The following is a 22,840-nucleotide window of genomic DNA, read 5'->3' as shown; positions in this document are numbered from 1 at the left end:
GCAGTATTGTGGCCACGTCAAGGACACGGGGGGACAGCAGAGGACGTATCAAAGTCCAACATTGACTACCCTTGGCGCCTGCGGCAATGCGACGCTTGTATTCTCTAAGCCCCCGTTGATGGACAGAGATGACTTGCACCGATGGCCTCGTTGAGGTGATTCGACATAGCAGGCGGCATTATTCTGGCATGTTCGTAAGGTGTGCAGGCGAGCTGGGAGGAAGAGACTCCTCAAGGTTGAAAACAAGGGCAGCCTCATGCCTTTTGGGGGCTGTCTGGACTCTGGCATCAGATAACCTGCCACAGTGACCAGCCTCTTCACCGCAGTGTCAATTGGCTGACAGCACTTGACGACTGTCCCACTTGCAAGATGTCCTCACCGGTCAATGACCACGACGCCTTGTCAATAACATCCACAGTTCGACCATTGTTGCCCTCTCTCGAACTGAGGCCAAATCCAGTGGAGCAGCAACTCCGTCAGCACACACGAGCTCTCATTTTCATGATGTCAATGTGCGTATAAGCTGAATAATGATGGATTGCGAGCCAGATGGTATACCAAGGATGGTGGATTGGATTCTCAAACAACAGGCACACAGTGTGAGGCAATTCTCACCCACCGCACTGATAAGAAAACTCACAGGAAGGCTGGTGAGTAGCATTGAATTGATTGCAATGGAACACCTCGCTGACAGGCCCGCAATCAATAGAAGTGGGCTCAGAGACTGCTCATTCGTCGCCGATACGCTTGGGTGATACAGAAGGGCTTCGGGTCTGTGCAGAGTACTACGAAGACTCAGAAGAAAGTGCATCCGCCGCTCCGAACGCTCTCCACAACTTTCCTTTTTGCGAGATCCTGGATGAACTCAGGAACCTGCACATGTAATACGAGGTTAATCAAGTAGCAACGGCGGTCGTACGCACCAAGCAAGCAGAATTTGCTGATAAAATTTATTCGTTGTCGAGGCGGGTGGAAGGTATGTGAGGATTAGGCTATGAGCTCGCACACTACTATTGCAGTGAGTTGTGTGCGATGCATGTTTACGTCCAGGCTCTCGAGGGCATACTCCGCAAACTAGATATTTCCATTCCACGCCCCCCTGCAGCTGATGAGGGCCTGGAAGCTGTGTACAAGGACTGGGATCCTCCGTTATTGGAGGGCATGCGTGCAAGATGGAAACTCCAATAGGCCGGGGATGAGATGGAGAGGATGTTGGAAAGATTGATGTCTCGTGAGGAAGCTCAAGTCACTGACAAGGGCCTCGATGGTCTGGAAACGCCAGCGTGCAAAAGGCTCTGGACCTGATGCCAGGTGTTCTCAAAAATTACATATATCACGGGAATCTATATTGGTTTTGAAACAATATTTATCCTTTCTAAAGGCTCTTCAAACCTTTCATAGAATGAGGATTTTAATAGTTGGTAATGAATTCTAAGAAATATCTTAATAGCCAGGATTGACAGAATGGCCAAAAAGGGCCATTTTAGGAAAGATCAAAAATGAGGGTTTGCCATGTAGAAGAAGTATCAGTGGCATTATCTAATATGCATATTAACCATGCTAAAGGCAGCCAAAAGTAGCTATACCAAACAGGGCATTACTGAAGCCTGCACTTTTTTTGACACTGATAAATCAAAGACCATCAAAGAGGTTGCATATCTGTTTTACATTCCATTAATATAGCCAATTTGATATATTTAACTGTACTTTAGTAGTATAATATAATTATGCTTACCCTGATTTTAGAGCACTTTTGTATGCAGTGCCCTAAAAATGTTCAATAATATGAAGATAGAAACATGATGGTGTTGTGAAAGTTCAACAAGTCATAGTTGCTGAGTTTGAATTCAATGAGTCAGCAACTATGACCCCATGTTGTATCATGCTTGAAACCAGAATGAACACTGGTCCTAAATGATGGAATCCAGTTTTCCAATACATGAGTGAGAAAATAAAGAGAGAAACTACACTATACAATGTGGAAAAAAGTTTCACAAATAGTGCAAGAACTCCAAGGCCATCAAGCGGAAGTGTTGTAGAACAATGTATTTTTTATTGATCCCAAAACGAACACCCATCCAATGATAGTACTCCAACGAAGATCAGGAATAAGCACAATATTCAACATTGGGTAGCTTACCAAGAAGAAGGCAATGGTTGTGGGTACGACCCAAAAATATAGATACGTCCTGACTACCGGCACCACTGCCCCAGCTAAGTCGAAAAATGAAAAGTTTGAGAATTGGTATTCGTCAAGTTCCACCGGTGTAACATGAAGGAAGGGGTTCACGTTCGCACGAGGGCTAATCAGAAGACAATAGGCTCTCTTGCGAGGGCTAGTGGTAAGGCGAGGGCTAGTGGTAAGGCGAGTGCTTGGAGACATGACGGTTCAGCTGCAGATGGTGTTCTGGGTGATTTGTCAACGGAAGCTTGCGTCATCCGCTGAGGGTTTGAAAGCGATTCTGGCGTGGGCGTGCACAGACAACTCTCTCCTCGTCCCTTCTCCCCTCCTCGTCCTCGTCGTCTGAGCCTCGTGTCTCCACTGTTTCCTTCCATCTTTCGCTGAGCGTCTCGCCAGCTGGCCTGATGAATTTCTTCACCAGCTTGCGCGCGGCGGTCTCGTCGTCGGCAGCCCGACCCACCCAGCGCGTCCGCGTCCTGCAATCACAGGCTGCCAAAGCCCGTCGCACCCGCGCGCTGCCCTCGCCCTCGCCCTTGGATCGAAGAGCGTGCTACTCCACCGTCGTCGACTACTATTCCCCCGCGGACCCATTCGGCCCTCCCAGAGGCCCCGTCCTACAACATCCCTTTGGCCATGACCGAGTCCTGCTCGACAGCGAGCGCGATGACTTTGGCGGCGCGTCTTCCTCATCCTCAGCGCCCCCGTCCTCGTCCTCGTCCTCCTCGTCCTCACCTCCAGGCGGCGACGACGGCTCCGAAGGCGCTGACCCACCATCCCCGCCACCTCCACCCACACCTCCAACGTCCATATCCCGCCAGTCCGTCCCGGAATTCTACCCCCAGGTCCTCGCTCTCCCTATCGCCCGTCGCCCTCTCTTCCCAGGTTTCTACAAGGCCGTCGTCGTCCGCAACCCCCAAGTCGTCGCCGCCATCAAGGAGATGATGAAGCGTGGGCAGCCCTACCTCGGCGCGTTCCTCCTCAAGGACGAACAGGCAGACTCGGACGTCATCACGGATATCAACTCGGTCCACCCCGTCGGCGTTTTCGCCCAGATCACGAGTGTCTTCACGGCCAACACTGGACCATCCAAGGACGATGATAAGGAAGAGGGCTTGACCGCTGTGCTGTACCCGCACCGCAGGATCAAGATTACCGATCTCGTCAAGGCGGGGGGAGCTCCCATGTCTACTGTCCAGGTCGAAAACGTCGAGCAGCAGCTGGAATCCGTGAGCGAGGACCAGCTCCCGACGCCGCCGCCTTCCCCGTCACCGTCGCCGTCCTTGGACCCACCAGCAGACGCCGAGCTCATCGAAGTTGATGCGTCTGCCGAACAAGTCGCCAAAATCCACCCGACGCCGCTCCAGACGTCCTTCCTGCAGGATTTCGACATCTCGATCGTCAACGTCGACAACCTCGTCACGCAACCGTTCAACAAGGACGACCAGTACATCCGCGCGTTCATGTCCGAGATTGTCTCCGTCTTCAAGGACATCGCGCAGCTCAACCCGCTCTTCCGCGATCAGATCACGAACTTCTCAATCAACCAAGTCGCGTCGAACGTCTTCGACGAGCCGGACAAGCTCGCGGACTTCGCGGCCGCGGTGTCGACGGGCGAGGTCGGAGAGCTGCAGGACGTGCTTGAGTCGCTACTGGTCGAAGACCGCTTGCGCAAGGCGCTGCTCGTGCTCAAGAAGGAGCTCATCAACGCGCAGCTGCAGAGCAAGCTCTCGCGCGACGTGGACAGCAAGATTGCGAAGCGTCAGCGCGAGTACTACCTCATGGAACAGCTCAAGGGCATCAAAAAGGAGCTCGGCATGGAGTCGGACGGCAAGGACAAGCTCATCGAGAAATTCAAGGAGCGCGCCGCGTCGCTCAAGATGCCCGAGCCCGTCAAGAAGGTCTTCGACGAGGAGCTCAGCAAGCTCATGCACCTCGAACCCGCCGCGTCCGAGGCGAATGTCACTCGGAACTACCTCGACTGGCTCACACAGGTACGCCCATCCTCTCCTCCCCACCATGTCCTCGCGTTGACCGCCTCACCCTCTTTCTTTGCCTACAGATCCCTTGGGGCCAGCACACGCCGGAGAACTACTCCATCGCGCACGCGCAGGAGGTGCTGAACGAGGACCACTACGGCCTCAAGGACGTGAAGGAGCGGATCCTCGAGTTCCTCGCTGTCGGGAAGCTCCGCGGCACCGTTGAGGGCAAGATCATCTGCCTCGCGGGACCACCCGGCGTGGGCAAGACGTCGATCGGCAAGTCGATCGCGCGCGCGCTGAATCGCCAGTTCTTCCGGTTCTCAGTCGGAGGGCTCACGGACGTGGCGGAGATCAAGGGACACAGGCGGACGTACGTTGGGTAAGTCGGCTATTTTCTCGCTTCCTGTTTAGGTTCGTATATGCGCAGGGGTTGGACGCTAAACCTTTTTCTTCGGTGACGGCTCGGTGCAGTGCGCTCCCGGGCAAGATCATCCAGGCTTTGAAGCGCGTCGGCACGGAGAACCCGCTCGTGTTAATCGACGAGGTCGACAAGATCGGTCGTGGGATCAACGGCGACCCTGCCAGCGCCTTGCTTGAGATGTTGGATCCCGAGCAGAACACTGCGTTCCTGGACCACTAGTGCGTGACCCACCTCGCCCTCTTCGCGATCACGCAGGCTCACCTCGTCACGATCGCAGCATGGACGTTCCCGTCGACCTGTCGCGCGTCCTCTTTGTCTGCACGGCCAACGTGCTCGACACCATCCCGGCGCCCCTGCTCGACCGCATGGAAGTCCTCGAGGTCAGCGGCTACGTCTCCGAGGAGAAATCGGTCATCGCGGACAAGTACCTGGGGCCCCAAGCCAAGGAGGCGTCCGGCCTCAAGGACGCCGACGTGACGCTCGATCCCGCGTCCGTCGACATGCTCATCAAGTACTACTGCCGCGAGAGCGGCGTCCGCAACCTCAAGAAGCACATCGACAAGGTACGGTCTCGCGCCGACTGTCTCTTACGGGCGCGCAGCTGATCGACCGGCCGACCACACGCAGATCTACCGCAAGGCCGCGCTCAAGATCGTCCAGGACCTTGGCGAGGACGCATTCCCGGAGGCGCGCGCGCTGCCTGCGGCGCCGACGGACGAGCAAGGCGAACCCAAGACTGTCGAGGCGCAGGACGCGCCCGAGGCGTCGACGCCTCAGGTGGACAAGGCCGAGGAGCGTAAGGCTGTGACGACGGAGCAGCGCAAGCCGTTCGACGTGCCCGCGTCGGTGCACGTGCGCATCACCCCGGAGAACCTGAAGGACTACGTCGGGCCACCGATCTACCACAAGGACAGGATGTACATCCGCCCTCCGCCACCCGGTGTCAGCACCGGGTTGGGATACTTGGGCAACGGATCCGGCGCGGTCATGCCCGTCGAGGCTACCGTGCGTTTCTTTCTCATTCCGCCGTCTTCGTCGATCGATGGCTGATCTGTGGGCGTTCTCAGAGCATGCCGGGCAAGGGCGGCCTGCAGCTGACCGGTAAGCTCGGCGAGGTGATCCGGGAGAGCGCGCAGATTGCGCTGAGCTGGGTCAAGAGCCACGCGTACGAGCTGGGGATCACGGAGAACCCCACGGACCAGGTGTTGAACGACCGAGATATCCACGTCCACATGCCCGAGGGCAGCATCGGCAAGGAGGGCCCGAGCGCAGGGACCGCGCTCCTCTCCGCGTTTGTCTCGCTCTTCACGAAGACGAGGGTGAACCCCGATATCGGTGCGTCGATTTTCCAAACAGCACGAGCGCGTGTGTGCTGACTTGCGGTGCCCGGGCGTTTGACTCGACACAGCCATGACAGGTGAGATCTCGCTCGTGGGCCAGGTGCTCCCGGTCGGTGGCCTGAAGGAGAAGATCCTCGCGGCGCACCGCGCAGGAATCAAGACCATCCTCGCGCCCGCCGCGAACCGCGCAGACATTGAGGAGAACGTGCCAGAGAGCGTTAAGACCGGCATTCGCTTCGTCTACGTCGAGGATGTGCGGGAGGTGCTGCTCGAGGTCTTCAAGGGGGAGCCAATTGCTGAGCGCTGGAAGGACACGCTCGCGCCGTAGGCGTGGTAGTCCCTCGAGGCGAAGGCGGTCGCGTGCGATCGCCCTGAAAATGAGCGTGCTTGCCAGGCGGCGGCGTCTTATCTATCTACCAACCCTACCTCGTAATAATCACTCACTCGCTCTGTCCCTCTCTCTCTCGTCGACAGCTGTCCACACTGCTTCCTAGAGCGCATTTGGTTGCTTTTGACGTCTGACTCGCAATCGTTTCATTGTATTTTAGATGTTTTTTTTGCACACCCAACTCATGACGCATGTATCTGCATTGACTGGACTTTTGATCGGACACGTACGGTCGGCCCGGCATTCTGAGAGGGACTTCGCTGAGTGCTCGATCTTACACTGTCTATTTTCGGAGGGTCTACTACTGGATACATCACGGGATACACCGCGGGCTGGTAGTTGCTTTTTGGTTCTGCTCTTCTAAGTTAACTGTGCGCAAAACGCTGTCATAGCCACTCGACCGTCTGTCGTCGGCGAGTTCGGTTAGTACGAGCGTCGGTGTCGCGAAAGCAAGGCGGCGAGTACGTACGCTGGGTGGCTTTGACGAGATGTCGTAGGTGACGCGGTTGATGCCAGTGACCTCGTTCGTGATGCGGGAGGATATGCGTCTGAGGACTTCTGCGGGGAAGACGTACCTGGAAGAGAATGCGGACAGCGTGAGTCGGCGGTGATGCGAGCGGGCGAAATGTACTGACCAGTCGGCGGTCATGAAGTCCTCGGACTGGACTGCACGAAGAGCGATGACCTGTTTTACGATATCGATGTTTTTTATTTTATTTTCGCACACGACGATCGAGCGAAAAGCGCGGCGCACCTGCTCGTACGTCCGTTTGTCACCCATGACGCCGACGGCCTTGACGGGCAGCAGGACGGCGAACGCCTGGCTGATCTGGTCGTAGAGCCCGGCGCGACGGATCTCCTCGATGTAGATGCTGTCGGCGTGCTGTAGGATCTTGACCTGTTCGCGCGTGACGGGGCCGAGGATGCGGATAGCGAGGCCGGGCCCGGGGAAGGGGTGGCGCTGGACGAGGGGCGCGGGGATGGAGAGAAGACGGCCGAGGGCGCGGACCTCGTCTGCCAAATGTCAAAGGGCACGATTCAGTCATGTGATCCCGAGGCGTCTTCGTCTAGAGGGAGGATTCGAAAAACGGCGCACCTTTGAAGAGCTCGCGGAGGGGCTCGATCAGCTTGAGCTTCATGTCCGCGAGGAGCCCGCCAACGTTATGGTGCGTCTTGATCGTCGCGCTCGGGCCCTTGAAGCTGATGCTCTCGATGACGTCCGGGTAGAGCGTGCCCTGCAGCAGCCACTCGATCTTACCCTTTGCCGCAGCGCCGTTCTTCTCCTCCGCCTCAGCGGCAGCTTCGATCTTCGCGGCCTCGGCCTCGAAGACGTGGATGAACGTGTTGCCGATGATCTTGCGCTTCTGCTCGGGGTCCTCGACGCCCTCGAGGCGCGACAGGAAGAGGTCGGACGCGTCGACGACGGTGAGGTTCACGCCGAGGTCCTTGTTGAGCATGTCGTTCACCTGGGGCGCTTCGTTCAGCCGGAGCACGCCGTTGTCCACCATGATGGCGTGGAAGCTGCGGCGGCAGCCGTGAGTCGTGCGCTCGTGCGAGATTGGGGGGTGGGGTGGACTCACCGGTCGCCGATGGCCTCGTGCATGAGTTTCGCCGCGACGGTGCTGTCGACGCCGCCGCTCACGGCACCGATAACACGGCCAGTCGGGCCGCATATGTCGCGAATGCGCGCGATCTCCTTGCCGATGAATTCTTCCTGTCCACAAAAAAAGAGCATTCAAGAGTGGTCAAGACGCGGAGACGGAGGGGCGCGCACCATGGTCCAGTTTGATTTGCAGCCACAGATGCTGAGCACGAATCGGCTGACCACTTCCTTCCCGCGGGGCGAGTGCGTTACTTCGGGATGGAACTGGATGCCGTAGAACGGCTTGGAGTTGTGGGCGATGGCGGCGAAGGGCGCGTTCGTCGTGCGGCCAATGATATGGAAATCGGGGGGAAGTGTGGAGAGCTTGTCGCCGTGGGACATCCATACCTGGGACGCGCGCGTCATGTTTGTGGGAGAGGATGGAGTCGAGTGGGGGACAGACGGACCTGCATCTCATCTCCCAGTCCTTCGAACAGCGCATCCACGGAGGCGTTGTCGCCCCCGATTTTGCTTATCTGCACTTGGGCAAAGCCATACTCCCGGTGGTCGCACTGGGCTACTTTTCCGCCCATGGTCCAGGCCATTTCCTAACGAAAGGAGTTCGAATATATGGCCTTGAAGACAGAGACTGCATATACTTGCCTGAAGACCATAACATATGCCAAGGATGGGTACACCGAGTTCATAGATCTCAGGATCGACATGTGGGGCGTCCGAGTCATACACGGAGTAGGGGGATCCAGAAAGGATGACGCCTGAAGAGATGATTCAATAACACAATTTGACGCGACGAGATCGAACTCACCCTTTGGTTTCCATTTGAGTTCCTTGATCTTCTGCGTGCAAGGCATGAGCTCCGCGTAGACGTTGAGCTCTCGACATCTCCGAGTGATAAGATGGCTGTACTGTTGATGAGCAGGTTACATCGGCCTCATGCGCAGAGGCATCGCAGCAGGATCTGACCTGTGATCCAAAATCGAGGATGAGGACGGTGTCGAATTGGTCGTGTATTTCAGCCATCTTCTCAAAGGGTGTCGGTGGTATGTTCGGAGAGGGAGCAGGGAGGGTGGACAGGCTCAATCAAATGCAAGGTGTATAAATTAATTTTCGATCATCTTTCTTCTTTCGGCCGACTCGAATCTGACACGTAAAACCTGCGAGACCTTTGCGGTCTCTCGCGCCGGCCTCGTAGCATTTCTGTCTTCTGCAAACTAATAACGAGTGTTCAAATGGCATGCAGACGAGTATCATAAATCAGAATTGTTCGAGCGATGCAGTTGAGCTTGTGTCTGGAGGAATAGAGCGGTCACGAGGAGATTTTCCCACGAGTTGTGGGTCCAGCAAATGAATTGAATGGAGATGTACGTCGATGGCCTCTGCTCTCGCTCTGCAGGTCGCCGCCTGCCTCTCTCTCCAATCCACCGCCGCCATCACATCCCCCATCAACTCCATCTTACCCCTTCGCCCTCTCCGCTCGCAGATTGTCTGCTCAGATGCCAGGAGATGCCGTGGCCAATAATGAGAAGCTCTTCCCTGTCTTCACGCGTAAGCTCTCCGCCGCCGCGTCGCTGGAGAGCTACATTATGGCCGCCGGAAAACTAGCGTCCTGGCTGAGCTCAGAGAAGGCCTATTACCCAGTGGCAAGGCCAAAGGTATGTGCGCTCGCAGTTCTATCTTCTTCTCTCTCGTGCCGTGTCTACATTAGACGCCGACGCCCTTCCTGCCGCTTCAGCAGGACATACACCATTCAAAAAAGAGATGCGAATGATAGTCATTTCAGTATATCTGACGCATTTTATTCCAGGTGGTAGATCTCCTCGAGGTACATTCACCGCTCCTACCCAAGTAACATCCCAGCATAACATTTACCCCGCACAGACCGCCTGCACCACGATCGAAGGCAACCTCCCGGGCCTCTCCCTTCGCCACCTTGTCCTCCATCCCGACTCATGTCCTCCCGAAAAAGCGAACCTACTCAAGGTATACACGCAGCTCGTGGGTTCTGTGTCCCCATACTACCATCTCTTCCCCGAGGCCGATCTGCAAGGTCAGTTCAAGTAGCTAGTCGATCATGTTTTTGCGTACTCATCTTAACCCAACCTTGATGATCTCCTTCCCCACAGAACGGCTCCGTACCCTCTTCACCGCCGCCGGGATCGATATTGATCAGGTGCCCTCTGCGCACCTCAGACGATCGCGCAACAAATCCTCCACATCCACGTCGTCGTCCACGCCTTTGGCTGCCGTCGTGGGCAAGCAGGCGCGCGCGGAGAAGGCATCAGCATCGACGTCGACGGCAGGGCCGTCATCGAGCAATCCTGTTTCAGCCGCGTCGCTCCCTTCGAGCGCGCGTTCGCCAAAGGCCCCTCTCTCCAAATCGAGCACCCCTGCTCCCGCTGCATCTACATCCACTATACCTACTGCGACACCGGCTTCTGCTTCGGCTGCCTCAGCCCTTTCCCCGACCTTGGCCACCACATCTCAACACAATTTTTCATCCGTGCCCACCGCACAACCTTCTCTTGCGCCTGCTCCGATACATACCCAATCGAATTTGACCGAGACAGAGCCCGCAGGCGCTTCTCCTACTTCAGAGCTGGGAGACATACCTACGACCGACATTATAGAGCTCGCGGCCATGATTCAGGGTCGGCGGAGCCAGCAGCAGCCTACACCCAAATTGTTGCAACCCTCTGCGCCAGCGCCAACACCAACGCCCGCGCGATTTCCTACTGCTGTATCCATCGACAGTACATCACGTCCTGCCGTTCCCTCTCTTGTATCGGGCGTCTCACAGCCCGCTGTCCAGTATTCTATCCCATCTCGTCCAGGGTCATCCACTACTCCTACGCTGCATTCCTTCTCTTCCGCTCCCACCTCTGCGCGCCCTCCAACAACCGGCCCTGGCGCTTCTTCTCACTCCCCACGCACGCCTATGTCACCCATTTCTGCTCCCCATCCCTTCCCGCGCCCGGCCCCCAAGTCATCGATCATAATCCCTCACCCGTCAGCGCTCGCATCCTCCTCCGCTTTGCCGGCGCTACCACCGCCATCAGCAGCAGCAGCAATACCTCCCGTAGGAGCCGGGGCTGGAGCCGGAGCAGTGAAAACCCCCCCGCGCCTGAAGCTGCGCAAGAAGCCGGCGGCGTCGAGTAGCCATCCGGATTTTATGGCGCTTGATCTTGAGTGGTTCAAGATGACTACGATGAAGGGGGCCGAGGGGGAGCTCCCTACACCAGCCGCTGAGTCTGGCCACAAGACCGTCGCGTCGTCCGAACGTCGTGCCGGTGTCGGCGCTGGGACCAGCAACGGCGGCATCAGCAATCACGCTAGAGCGCGCACATCCGCCTTCGATGCGTCCGATACCATGGACGTCGATGTCCCACCCGCTCCTGCACAGTCGGGGACAGCAGCAATAGCGGAGATTTCAAGTGCGAGGGCGATACCAGCGACGGCCCCCGCGCCTGCCTTCGCATCCCCTGCTGCTGTTGTTCTCAAAGACAGGTTCGACAACTCGCAGATCATGGAGCTGCTCAGCATACTCTCCGTGCAGCCGCCATCGTCGCCCAGCACCGCGCCGCCCTCTTCGCCGCCGCCGGCGGCCCCCGTCCCGCACTCGCCCTCCTCACGCACGGGGACTATCAGCCCCAAGGACAGCCCATACACTGACCTCAACTCGCGCCGCCGCCGAGACGCGCGCGGGGGGACGCAGAAGCTGCGGATATATAATCGGCAGAGGGTCGGTGCGAATGCGGGTGCGGGTGCAGGAGAGGATGACGAAGGCGAGGGTGAGGGTGAGGGCGAGGATGGACGGGAAAAGAAGGATGGGGTGGGAGTCGACGAACCTCCTCAGGCGGCGAATACCACAAGGGGTGAAGTTGAGGTAGAGGACATGATCATAGAGGAGGAAGAGAGCGCCAAGGGCTCGGCGTTGACGTATACGAGGAATCAAGGAAGCCCGGTGGAGGTTGACACGGGTGCAGAGAACGAAGGTTCGGTACACGTGGATGCGCAGGCGCAGCCGGAGGGCGTTAAAGAACAGCGGACGCAGAGTCTGGCGAATGGCTTACAAGAGGCTGCGTATGCACCCTCTACCCCCATGGATGTCGATCCTTCCAGTGAGCCCCCCAGAGAGACGACGGCCGTGGATCTGGATAACAAAGATAGAACAGCGACCGAAGAGCAGATTGTTCGTGACCACTCAGCCGCCGCCGATCTCGTTCCTGCAGAGACGCCGTCGGTCGACAAGGCGGCACCTGTCCTAGAGGGCGTTCTTACTTCCGAACAGGACGATGCATCATCAGAATCTAAAGTGCCCAGAAAGAGTCCTGTCGATGGCCGACAGCCGGACGCTGTCGATTCTGAAAAGGTAAGACTCGTCTGCTCGAACAATCCGCCATCGTACTCAGTTACGCGACAGGCTATCGCCGCGCCGTCACAGGACTCGCCATCTCCAGAGAATACCTCCCTTGTTCCAGATAAAGAGAAGGCCGACATGCGTGTTGATGTCATCATAGCCGTCGAACCCTTGCCGCACCGTGATGGCTCCACGACGCCCATAGTGCCTTCCAAGCGCGCCTATTCACCATCGCCTGCAGACGACCTGCCCCGCAAGCAACGTGTCTTGTCACTTCAGCTCCAGGCCCAGGAGAAAGATACAGAAGAAAAGGGCCTTGCCAATGGAAACGCGCGAGAAGGTTTGCCACAGGAAGGCAGCGAGGCCGAAGACAAGGCAGTGCTCGATGCGTCTGCAGCTGTCTGTCGATCCCGTGAGCAGTCCCAAAGCGCTCAAAAGGATCTCGAGACGAAAATGGATAGCCCTTCATCACCTACTGACGCTAATACTGTCTACACGCGGACCACATCCTCCATACCTCGAGCAGATGACGATCAGAAAATGTTCACACCTTCAAGATTTACGAACGGCATCGTCCGCACGGGCATCACCGACCACACGAACCTTCCGCAAGGCGCCCATGCCGATGGTGTTCCTAGCGCTCGAGGCGAGCACGCCTCTAAGTCTAGGTCCATCACTGTCGCTATCCCCGTCAGTCCACACGCTCTTCAGCGCGATAACCCTAGTTCACCGCCGACTGTGAAGAATGAGGACGACGACGACGACATGATAGATGAGCTGGGCTCGATCTTCGGCCCGGGCGCGTGCGTCGTTGCGGCGGACAAGGGCCAGTCGAAGGATAGTGCTGCGATCTCTCTCAAGTTCATGGTTACTCCCGATGATTGGGCAAAGCTGAACAAGTGGAACGGGCGGTACACGGCGAAAGAGTGTGTGCTGCATTGTCTTCAATCTTTCCTCTCGATCGCTGATCATATCTGATGGTCGTAGGGAAGTGTCGAGAGACGCGTGCATGTGCGTTTCCTTGGCCTGTTACTTATTCCCAGACATCTGTCAAGCGATGGAGACGAGCCAAGTCGGGTTTCCTCAAGTCATCGGCGACGTGCTTCCATGTAGCTGGCCAAATAACCAGACACTTCGCGCCGTCGTAAATGAGACCATTAACCTCCCGCTCGCCCCTCCGCTAATCGTATGTCCATGCCGTTTTCCTTCTTCCTGATAGTCCCATTCGTCCCGCTCACATCCGGCCGTGGCTCTGCAGATGGTCCACGACTTCATCGACCTGACTCGATACACGCGCCTGGGTGAGAACCACGTCGAGATCGTACAGGACGCAGACATGTCCACGTATATGTTCGTCATCCACGCGCACTATCCCGTCGCAAGCCAGCTGCTCGAGATCAGGCAGGCGCGCGAATCCGATCGCGCGTTTGAGCACTTCCTCGTGCACACGATCGAGAAGCCACTCTATCTCCCGCGGCACCGCTGGCGGTGATGTCGCGTCCCGTTGTTTGATTTCTTGGGTTCATGTTTTCGTGCAAGTCGTCGCTTATTGTTATCAGTCTAGCTTGTTGGCACCGGACCGTATGTACACTGTGAATATATCGGCGGTCAGTTGATGATCTGTCGTTGCGCTCGCTTGGGCTATAACGAGCCAAGATGAGCACCGACTCGAAGGAAGCAGCATTGGGTGTAGATGCAGGATGTCATCTTGTGAATTAACCCCCGTCTACTATGCTGGAGCCAACACCGATGAGCATTTTCTCTACAGCATGAATGATATCGGTTCAATGGTCTAATGGTTATGATTTCTGTCTCACATGGTTGGGCGCACAGAAGGTTCCCGGTTCGATCCCGGGTTGAACCACGTTTTTGCACCTGAGCCCGTTGCACACAGATCCTTTTGTTCTCTTGGCAGAGTACGTGCTCCCAGAGCCATAGAAGCAGATAGGATGAGAATAGGTGGACTATAGACTTGAGAACCCTGAAAGGGAGGTTTTCAAGAACAGAATGCTCGGTTTGTCCGACTGCTAAGATTCAGCGCAGACTATATGTTTTCAAAACAAATATTTTCAAGGTTCAGTGGTCTAATGGTTATGATTTCCGTCTCACATGGTTTGTGCGCACTGAAGGTTCCCGGTTCGATCCCGGGCTGAACCACATTTTTGCTCTATCCAGCACCTCAGATCGGTCTCTTTCATTCTCTTGGCAGAGGCGTCGATGTGGTATTTGCTTAGATTTGCTCACTGTCTTCCGTTCCAAGTTTGACAGTTATAGATCAACCTTCATATGTCCAACCTTCGAAAGGTTCAGGCTCGGAAGAAGACTGATGGGTGTGTATGTACGGCAAGATGTAATCGATTCTCGTTGTAGCGCTTAATCGGACTCGAGGCACGACTACCTCTCAGACTATCATGCGTCCCCCCCTCTCCTGCGGCCCTTGAGAAGTTGTACCAAGATGGCATGTGGGAGGAGCGTCAGAGAAAAGCAGACGAAGCGACCGCCGCCTTTGACTTAGAGGCTCTGAAAGAGGTCGCTACTAACGTATTGGGACACCTATAGCGCTGTTTATCATCTGGCCCAAGGTAGGCATATCGCGAGTGTTCTGACCATTGTCAATTTACTGACTTTTTTCAACAATCAGGTGGTTTCAATCAAGTAGGTGCTCATAGTTTGCGAAAATGAGCATGCCTCAACTATCGGGTTGATCAGATGTCCATTCTGACGTTTGAGGGTGATTCACGCGAGCCAATTGTTTCTCATCTCAATGGAACAGGATATCGTCAAGATGATCATATTGAACTAAGCATTATGTTACATAGGGTGGCCTTGGAGGCGAGTCGTCAATCGTCACAGGGACTTCTGTCTTCTTTCAACTGATATCTTATACAGATCGCCACGCTGCGCTTTTTGAAGGAATCGACCTCCATTCCTGTGGCCCATGTCTTCGCGTATGCAGCCCATCCAGAAAATCCAGTCAATACACGCTACAGCCTCCAATCGCAGGCATGTGCTGTTCATGTCTCAAACTTGACGAATCTTATATGGTTATCTAGATCATTGGTCGTCGTTTAACAGATGTCTGGGGTGATTTGACAATGAAGCAGATGGAAACAGTGGTCCTAGAAGTCGCACGTATTGAAGGACAGATACTGAATGCGACGGTCAACTCCATCGGTTGCCTTCCTACAGACGACCAAACTGGCACAGTCCGCGTTAGACACATGACTCTAGGTAGAAATTATTCTCCAATTGGAAAAGACGACAATGGGCCATAGTCTTCGTCGAGAGATTTCTTCGAAGTGTTGGCCCTGTCGCAAGTAGCATTCATGCAAAATGAACCTGACTTATGGCTTACAACGCGCAAGAATTTCCTCCCAGACGAGGACGCTAATGATAGCCTGCGCTACATATCCACCTGGTATACGCTATTGTGCAAGGCCATTGATTCTCTGAACTTCGATGCGTTCGATCTCCCATCCTGTCCTGTTGTCCTTCGGCACGATGACCTCAACCTCGGCAACATCCTAGTCGCCTGGGACGATCCTACTTATGTTGTCGGTATCGTGGATTGATCTCGATGTGTTCCTCTTTGAGCACATATGATCGGGGACCATTTTCTTGAACCCAATGATCTGAAACGTCACAGTCCCGAAGCCCTCACGCATTTGCGTTCCATTCGTCATGCCATTCACGTTGAAATGCAGCCTGCTCTCGTTGATAGACCAGCCTCTCGCCCAAGCACTCGAGTGGATATGCGAAATCCTGACCTGGCCTTCTACTCTTAGACCAATATCTGATCTCGACTCGTACGTACGGTTCGCTTCAGAAGTCTGTTCGGCGGACGAGATTGCTGCCTTCCGCGAGATCGCTGAGTTCGTGCCCCAGTCACGGTGCGTTCTAAGCATAGGCGAATCTCATTCTCATTCTGATCACTGGGTGCAGCGACGCGTGCAAATAAGACCCTATTGTACCACCATTTAGCGCTGCCTAAGATATCCGCTGAACCTCTCAAAGGCCGCTCTCGGCCAAATTATGAGTGTCTATTGATCTTTGCGCATGGTGCTATTGTATTGTTTTGCTCAGACCTACTATCACTGGCCCTATGTTCGGACAAACTGGACGAAAAAAAATCCTGCCCTCTGTAGACTTCGCCTTGTACCCCCAAAATTTGCACAAACAATGCCTGCTAGACCTTTTCGAAGCCTGTATACTTTATTCTGGTGGAAACGGGGAGAAAAGTAGAAATTTGTGAACGAGACCGTTGTTCGGACAGTCTGGTCACACCGGGTCACGAATCCGCATCGCACAGCCGAAGCGGCCGCCTCTAATTTTAGACTCCGACACTTGCACCTGTGTTCGGACGAGGATCACAGTGCACACATGATCATGAATTCAAGGAGGGACATCATGTTTCTTCCCAGCCTTGCAAAGGCTAAGGCTGTCATTTCCTAGTTCTTTGACAGCTACTTGGGGTTGCTCTTCAGTGTGCTAGATTTGAGGTTTATGCTTGTTGCCACCCTGCAGGGTTGGTGTGGAGAACAGTTGTGAGACAAGGGTGTCACCTTGGGTAAACATAGGAGTGGGGAGAAGTTTGTGACTTAGGAGGCTGTAGGTTCAGTATAGTCTGTGGCACGGTTGAGGAGGGGAGACAGTGGGGACAATGTTCGGACACAACTTGTTGCTGGTAGAACTATGTGCGGAGAACAAATTTGCACTCCCCTTCTTCGATGCTCCGTGTCCGAATGTCACGCTTGATACCTTGTATTTTCATACGAGTGCAACAACACACCGTGCATGTTATTCACATACCGGAACCAATATATATGGGCTACACTAGACTACATAAAAAAAATTGGATCATCAGGATCCTTCCTCGCGTGCTCCGACTCATCTGAGGCATGACATTGGGCTTGCAAAGGCACATTTTCAACATTTAGGAACATAAATCACCTTTAAAAAATCTCAAAGTTTCAGAAACCAAGTCTACACTATTTAACACGATTTATGGTCAAAATATTGAGGTTGATATGTCGAGCAATGAGCGAGAAACATAGACTGTCCGAACATCGGTACTGTCCGAACATAGGGCCAGTGATAGTATGGCATTGTGCCAGGGCGTCCCTTTGATATATTTGTCAAAGGCAGCCTCTCCACATCAAAGTGGACGTAGATTGCTATTCCTCGGTGTTTATGAAGTTCATGATCTGCAGCTGCGATTGATAGGAAGTGATACACAAAAATGTACTGACCCCATAGCGTGCGCTAAAGATGAGGCATGAACGGAAGCATTTTGGGGCGTATGGCATGGCGCTGCCCGTGAACGCGTTTTCCTGCCGGTGGCCTGCTTGCCTACATGCACCATGCAAACCATATACAATCCAGCAAGCAAGCGAATGGTAACCTGGCAATATATATATAATACATCAAAAGGGATTACTTCTTACCGAAGAAATTCATCAGGCTCGGCTGCTTTCCCACTCTGGAGGCCCCAGCTTTCACGTTGAGATGCGATCCATCTGATACACGCGAGTCTTTTGTCTGACCTTTCGTCGATGCCATATTAGGCGAAGGGACACCGTCAGTGAGCTTGATTCCAGGTGGCTTTCGGTTGCCTTTGGCTTTTGGGGGTGCTTCAGGCTCCTGTTCTTCATCATCAATAGATTCATACGATGAATAGTCTTCAGTGACTGCGATAGAATGATCAGCGAGGGAACTCGCAACCAGCATACGTCAGGGTCTCACCCATGTAACCCTTCTCATCGAATGTTTGTCGACTTTTGACAACGCGTCTCTTTTTGAACCCGTTCCTCCCGACTGGCACAACCTTCTTCTCTTTCTTCTTCCTAGGCTTTGGCTTCGGCGCCGGCTCAGGATCCTCTTGCTGTTCTGAGTGCATCTCTACGTCGTCATCGTGCGCTGCATCATGCGATGAGATACTTGGCCTGGACGCTTTAATGACCTGGTCTGCAAAGGCATGGTAAACGAAATCGGCAGGGAAAAATAAAGACGAATAACTCGAACCATCGTCTACATCCATCATGGCCCTCAAAGCCTCGTCCGTGTCTGAATCAAAACTCAGTGCCTTGGCTTTTCCAGCCGCCTTGCTGCGAGACGGTTTTGGATCTTCTACAGCTTCCTCTTCGTCGTCGGAAACGACGACGCGCTTTTTGACTCGGGCACCAATCGGGGCTTTTGGAGCCTCGTTAGTGGGTGCTGGCTTTGGCAACTTGACAGACGAAGTGCTTGATTTTTCGTCATCTGAATCTAACAATCGCGCGGGAGACTTTCGTTTGATTCCTCGCTTCACAGCGTCATCCTCGAGGTCATCGCCAATGTTATCAAATGTCGACCCACCTTGAGCTCGACTTTCTCTCTCTTGGTAGGTAGCTTCTCTTTGTCCTTGATAGGATGAGATTCCTGGCCTTTCATCTTCGTGTCAGGCGCCACATGATCATCGTTCTTCATCGCCTTTGGGAGCGCTTTACTCCAATTCAGTTTACCAGACGCCTGCGGCTTCCTTTGGATATCTTCAGATTCTCGTTTTGGGGGCGGTTTGGTCTCTTCCTTCTTGTCTACCTTGGGATCCTGGGCCGAGGTTACGGCCTTGATGTTACTAGCCATCTTGGTTTCCGAGGAGGATGCAGCAACGGCAAGGCCAGCCTTTCCTTTGGGTGGCTTGGCTTTTACCTGAATAAACGTCGGTTGGTACCTAGTCATTTGTGAGGGCGAGATCTCACCTCAACATGTTCGCCGGTGATTCTACCAACCCGCGATGCAAAGCCCGGCCCTTCCTTGAGCTCTACTTGACGGAGATTAGGTGTTGGCGCACAAATTAGGTTTGCTTCCTAATTGACGGATCAGTGAGATGCAATGGAACATATTTGCATCTACGCACTCGGACAGGCGAGGGTGAAAGGCTGTATATATGCACCGAATATGTTTGCGAGAAACTCCCTTGGGCATCTGCGAGGTCAAACAACATTGACATAACCGTATAAACATTGAGAAAGATGCCCAGCGTACTATCAAGGTCGCTCTCCGCAACAAGTAGGATTGTCGTCTCGACTACGTCCTCGCCATTATCCATGTCCTGCTCGTCCACATCCATTGTGTCTGGTCGACGTTCTCCACATATAAGATATGTAGCATATGAAGTTTCGGTAGCATCCTTGGATGCGGAATGATATGCTGCAAGTTCGCTGTGATGGGAACCAATGTCACAATCAACTTGAGAAACTTCAAGCTCTATGGTGTCCATACTTCTTTGCTTCGTTTACGTGAATACCTAAATCACGACTGAACGAGCGATATGTCACCTAAACATGCATGAAGACACAGACTCGGTAGGAAAGGTTCTGCCACACACGATGTTCTTATTGACGACCAGCTGCTTAGTGAGATAGTCTATTGCTTTCTGAGAAGACATCTCTTTTGGAAGAGTGTCAGAAACAGAATTAGGGCTTGGGAACTTCGAGGGAAGTGGGGAGCGGAGAGGATTTATGATCATAAAACGAGACGACGCGTTCCAAACGACGCGTCGATGTTTTCGGGCTCCGAACTCGTGATTGGGTCTGCCAACTCGCGGACATACTGCTGTTACTCTCAAACTACGTCGATCTGCTCCAGAGGTTATTCGGCCGCGACTCGCTTTTCAGTATGGTTGTCATCATTCCACAGAAGTTGTCCATTGGGAGCCTTCCCATGGACAAACAATTCGTCAAGACTTGGTGAATGTTGCAAAGGACTTCGCTATGCGCCTCTTTGGGCGTATATGATCGGGTACGAGACAGCTCACCCCCATGCTCAGTACTCAGTGCGGACCACGGTGCGTGGAGCTCTTTCCTTGTGCCGCTCTTATCAAGAAACAACGACACTAATTCCATGACGAGCCTGCCAACGTTAAATCATGTTCTGGTCATTTAATGGAACCTAACGTCTGAATCCATAGGCACCATTGACTCTGCAATGCTTTTTTGGCATCGGGCACCCACCACCACCTACCACCATACGACTCCTTTCATCAATCTGCGTCCCGTTCGTACCACCTTGGCACTCTTCACTTCCCCATCTTCTGCGAGCTCTGCCCCTACATCCACTACACCGCTTGGATGCCTGATCTTAAGTAGCTCCGGGCTACAAGCTCCTCCTGTCCGCGACTGCTCCACAATCTCCCATGCAACCGTCCCGGGAATGCGTGCGGCAACACCAAGGCATAAGCCTACGGTCATAGGAACAGCTTTATGAAGAACACCCATCGACAATGCGTGAACGACAATATCAGCTTCAGTGGAAGACGATGCCTCGAGGACTGCGATTTTAGGTTGCGCTTGTGCCGAAGGGTCCAATCCCATACGCACTGCCCCCTTCTGACGCACCCGTTCCAGTAGCTCGAGAGTCGCGAGGTTGGAGAAGTCGATTGGAGAATGCGAATCGAGAATATTTTGAAGTTCTTCAGTAGTAATGAACACAGAGGGGTTAGTTGCGTCGACCAATGAAGCGCGAAGGTTCAAATCGGAGGATAAGTTCAGAACATCGGTCGGATTTCCAGTGGGTAGAAGTTTGCCTGTCCCAGCACCACCAGGAGAGACGAAGTCAAGCACTATCTGCGACGCCTTTCCAGGTACGCCAGCATTGATACCTTGCTCGAGATCAAGTATGGGGATATGATGGTCCTCCTCAAGAGCGACTGGGAACGTATTGTTGATCTGTTTGTTGGTGTTGGTGTTGAACGTACGAACAATGCCGGTTTGGCCACGAACGTACGGCGTGCAGATTCCTTCGTCCACAGCAAAGATACCGACCATGCTTGAGAGATTTCCGCAATTACCGGTGTAATCGACGGCACTGTCGCGTATACCGATTTGGGCAAATGTATAGGTCGCGTCAATCCCAGCCTGTCTTTGCTCTGTAGACGGCGCCCCGACGACACAGATCTTCGAAAGACTGGAAATGCCTCCACCCATGCCGTTCAGCTGGCGTCCATGCTCAGGATCCGGAGACCCCATGATGCCGAGAAATATAGGATCCCATTGCGACTGGTCCTCGGGAAGGTCAGAACGATTGATGAATACGCCCTTCGATGTACCGCCACGCAGAAAGGTAGCCGGTATAGGATTCAGAGTCCGAGTCCGATTCATAGACGTCGTTCCGTATGTCCTCGACACAATAGAAGTCCTGGATACGCTACGGCGTGCAGATGCAAGGATCATCGCGCTGTCTCAGCTTGGTCAGAGCCTATTGCGCGCAAAGTTTGATATCATCAACATCATTCACGGTATAGAGAAAATACGTACCGATGGACACGGACGCGATGTGCAACAGACAACACTGAGCCCATGTTTACCGGAAAAGTTCGGCAGAATCCGAATTCGAAACCGCTGGCGTTGTTGACAACTTTTGTCCATATTGCACGAGAACCACCATGGCCGCGCATACACAATCCGAGCATTCCGAGCATTGCTCCAAATTCTATGCTCATGTTTCTTCTTTCCAAAAATGCCAGCATCGTTGCAAGAACCGTCGCAGTGGCTTTGAGGCCGAGCGCCTCTGAGACCGAGTCGTAGGTTCCAATTTTTTACGAATCAATTTTGGGACGGGACACATCGCATCGCCTTCTATGGATCTAACAGGGGTTCGAGTCCGTCTACATCGTCTTCTGTTGTCTCGCGCGATATCCGTCAACGAATGAAACAGATCTATGTTGTTGTTCCGCGGATGCTTGTTCTGGTCGGTTATGTGTTTAGCTAGATTAAACGGAGTCCTATACTGAAGGTGAGACAATGCAAACCTTGTCTTGAGATATAGCGAGCCCTGTTGTGGACAAATAACCCGGCCTTTGTGTGGGCAAGCAGCATCGTCACGGTTACATCGTTGGAATGCAAAGGCGTCATTGCTCTGCAGTGTTTACACCTCATTTGCTGTCTAGTGGCACCAAAGAGACCTACATACATCATGCAGCAATATCCTTATGTGAGCTAATATGCTTGTCAATGCAGTCTTACGCAACAGATCCCGACGTTGTTCACAGGGCTGGTGGCCACGCCGGGCTTTTCACTATGCGCATGGTCGGCAGAGCAGGGACTCTCGTGTCCCGCATCGCAGATAACTTGGCGCCCGTGGTCGTGCTGATCAAGTTCGGGCTTGGGGGTGACCTAGTGGACCCTCAGCGTGAACCTTTTCAAATACGGAACTACTCTACGTTTCCTGTTCCTTACCATAGTCTTTTTTTTTAAATAGAATCCCGTTTATTGTCGAATCAGGGTAGTAGAACCCTATGTCAGACATGCCAAATACAAATGACTCGCCCCTCTTCTCCCTTCGTGTCTGACCCTGCCTCCGAACCGACTCCGATCGATAGAAAGATGAGTTTCAAAGTCTTGACGAGACGTTTTGATGTTGGGACTGGGATCGGTCGAGTATGGTGCTTGCTCGCTTGCGCGAGCTGGCACGAACCATAGTCTTACCATACGGCTTGATATCGATCTTGTGATTGAAATTTCGGTGGAAGTTACTGCAGGAGCCGATGAACCGAATGATCAAGCCATGGTGCGTCTGTATAATGAGATCGGAA

General features: G+C 53.8%; 7 protein-coding genes across 7 annotated transcripts; 4 read left to right on the top strand and 3 right to left on the bottom strand.

Annotated features, from left to right (window-relative positions):
* Positions 1-369: 369 nt before the first annotated feature.
* HETIRDRAFT_119479 (uncharacterized protein) lies at positions 370-1,188 on the top strand (the record flags this gene model as incomplete). The annotated part of the gene is made up of 4 exons (XM_009547322.1): positions 370-512; positions 550-650; positions 695-881; positions 1,020-1,188. 4 exons carry the CDS (start codon positions 370-372, stop codon positions 1,186-1,188), a joined length of 600 nt encoding a protein of 199 aa, XP_009545617.1.
* Positions 1,189-2,502: 1,314 nt separating this feature from the next.
* HETIRDRAFT_38381 (mitochondrial ATP-dependent protease) lies at positions 2,503-6,511 on the top strand. The gene is made up of 7 exons (XM_009546324.1): positions 2,503-4,173; positions 4,242-4,540; positions 4,633-4,800; positions 4,860-5,145; positions 5,210-5,587; positions 5,650-5,917; positions 5,991-6,511. The coding sequence occupies exons 1-7, from the start codon at positions 2,587-2,589 to the stop codon at positions 6,248-6,250; spliced, it is 3,246 nt and encodes a 1,081-aa protein (XP_009544619.1). The 5' UTR covers positions 2,503-2,586; the 3' UTR covers positions 6,251-6,511.
* Positions 6,512-6,572: 61 nt separating this feature from the next.
* On the bottom strand, positions 6,573-8,933 carry HETIRDRAFT_444674 (uncharacterized protein; the record flags this gene model as incomplete). The annotated part of the gene is made up of 11 exons (XM_009547321.1): positions 6,573-6,714; positions 6,780-6,885; positions 6,946-6,995; positions 7,065-7,324; positions 7,407-7,831; positions 7,891-8,024; positions 8,085-8,300; positions 8,360-8,500; positions 8,556-8,668; positions 8,719-8,818; positions 8,877-8,933. The coding sequence occupies 11 exons, from the start codon at positions 8,931-8,933 to the stop codon at positions 6,697-6,699; spliced, it is 1,620 nt and encodes a 539-aa protein (XP_009545616.1). The 3' UTR covers positions 6,573-6,696.
* A 5,623-nt stretch (positions 8,934-14,556) lies between these two features.
* On the top strand, positions 14,557-15,842 carry HETIRDRAFT_106901 (uncharacterized protein; the record flags this gene model as incomplete). The annotated part of the gene is made up of 5 exons (XM_009547320.1): positions 14,557-14,600; positions 14,676-14,811; positions 15,160-15,243; positions 15,324-15,476; positions 15,546-15,842. The coding sequence occupies 5 exons, from the start codon at positions 14,557-14,559 to the stop codon at positions 15,840-15,842; spliced, it is 714 nt and encodes a 237-aa protein (XP_009545615.1).
* Positions 15,843-15,951: 109 nt separating this feature from the next.
* HETIRDRAFT_106900 (uncharacterized protein) lies at positions 15,952-16,228 on the top strand (the record flags this gene model as incomplete). The annotated part of the gene is made up of 2 exons (XM_009547319.1): positions 15,952-16,160; positions 16,213-16,228. 2 exons carry the CDS (start codon positions 15,952-15,954, stop codon positions 16,226-16,228), a joined length of 225 nt encoding a protein of 74 aa, XP_009545614.1.
* A 1,475-nt stretch (positions 16,229-17,703) lies between these two features.
* Positions 17,704-19,378, bottom strand: HETIRDRAFT_426642 (uncharacterized protein; the record flags this gene model as incomplete). The annotated part of the gene is made up of 7 exons (XM_009547318.1): positions 17,704-17,957; positions 18,013-18,234; positions 18,292-18,571; positions 18,625-18,957; positions 19,008-19,115; positions 19,166-19,233; positions 19,294-19,378. 7 exons carry the CDS (start codon positions 19,376-19,378, stop codon positions 17,704-17,706), a joined length of 1,350 nt encoding a protein of 449 aa, XP_009545613.1.
* Positions 19,379-20,267: 889 nt separating this feature from the next.
* Positions 20,268-21,407, bottom strand: HETIRDRAFT_316205 (uncharacterized protein; the record flags this gene model as incomplete). Its single annotated transcript, XM_009547317.1, has 1 exon — positions 20,268-21,407. The coding sequence occupies one exon, from the start codon at positions 21,405-21,407 to the stop codon at positions 20,268-20,270; it is 1,140 nt and encodes a 379-aa protein (XP_009545612.1).
* Positions 21,408-22,840: the final 1,433 nt, after the last annotated feature.

This window comes from Heterobasidion irregulare (genome assembly GCF_000320585.1).
Source record: "Heterobasidion irregulare TC 32-1 unplaced genomic scaffold scaffold_04, whole genome shotgun sequence".
Classification (NCBI taxonomy): Eukaryota; Fungi; Basidiomycota; class Agaricomycetes; order Russulales; family Bondarzewiaceae; genus Heterobasidion; species Heterobasidion irregulare.
The sequence above is the reverse complement of the archived record's forward strand: the minus strand, read 5'-3'. Positions and strand labels throughout refer to the sequence as shown.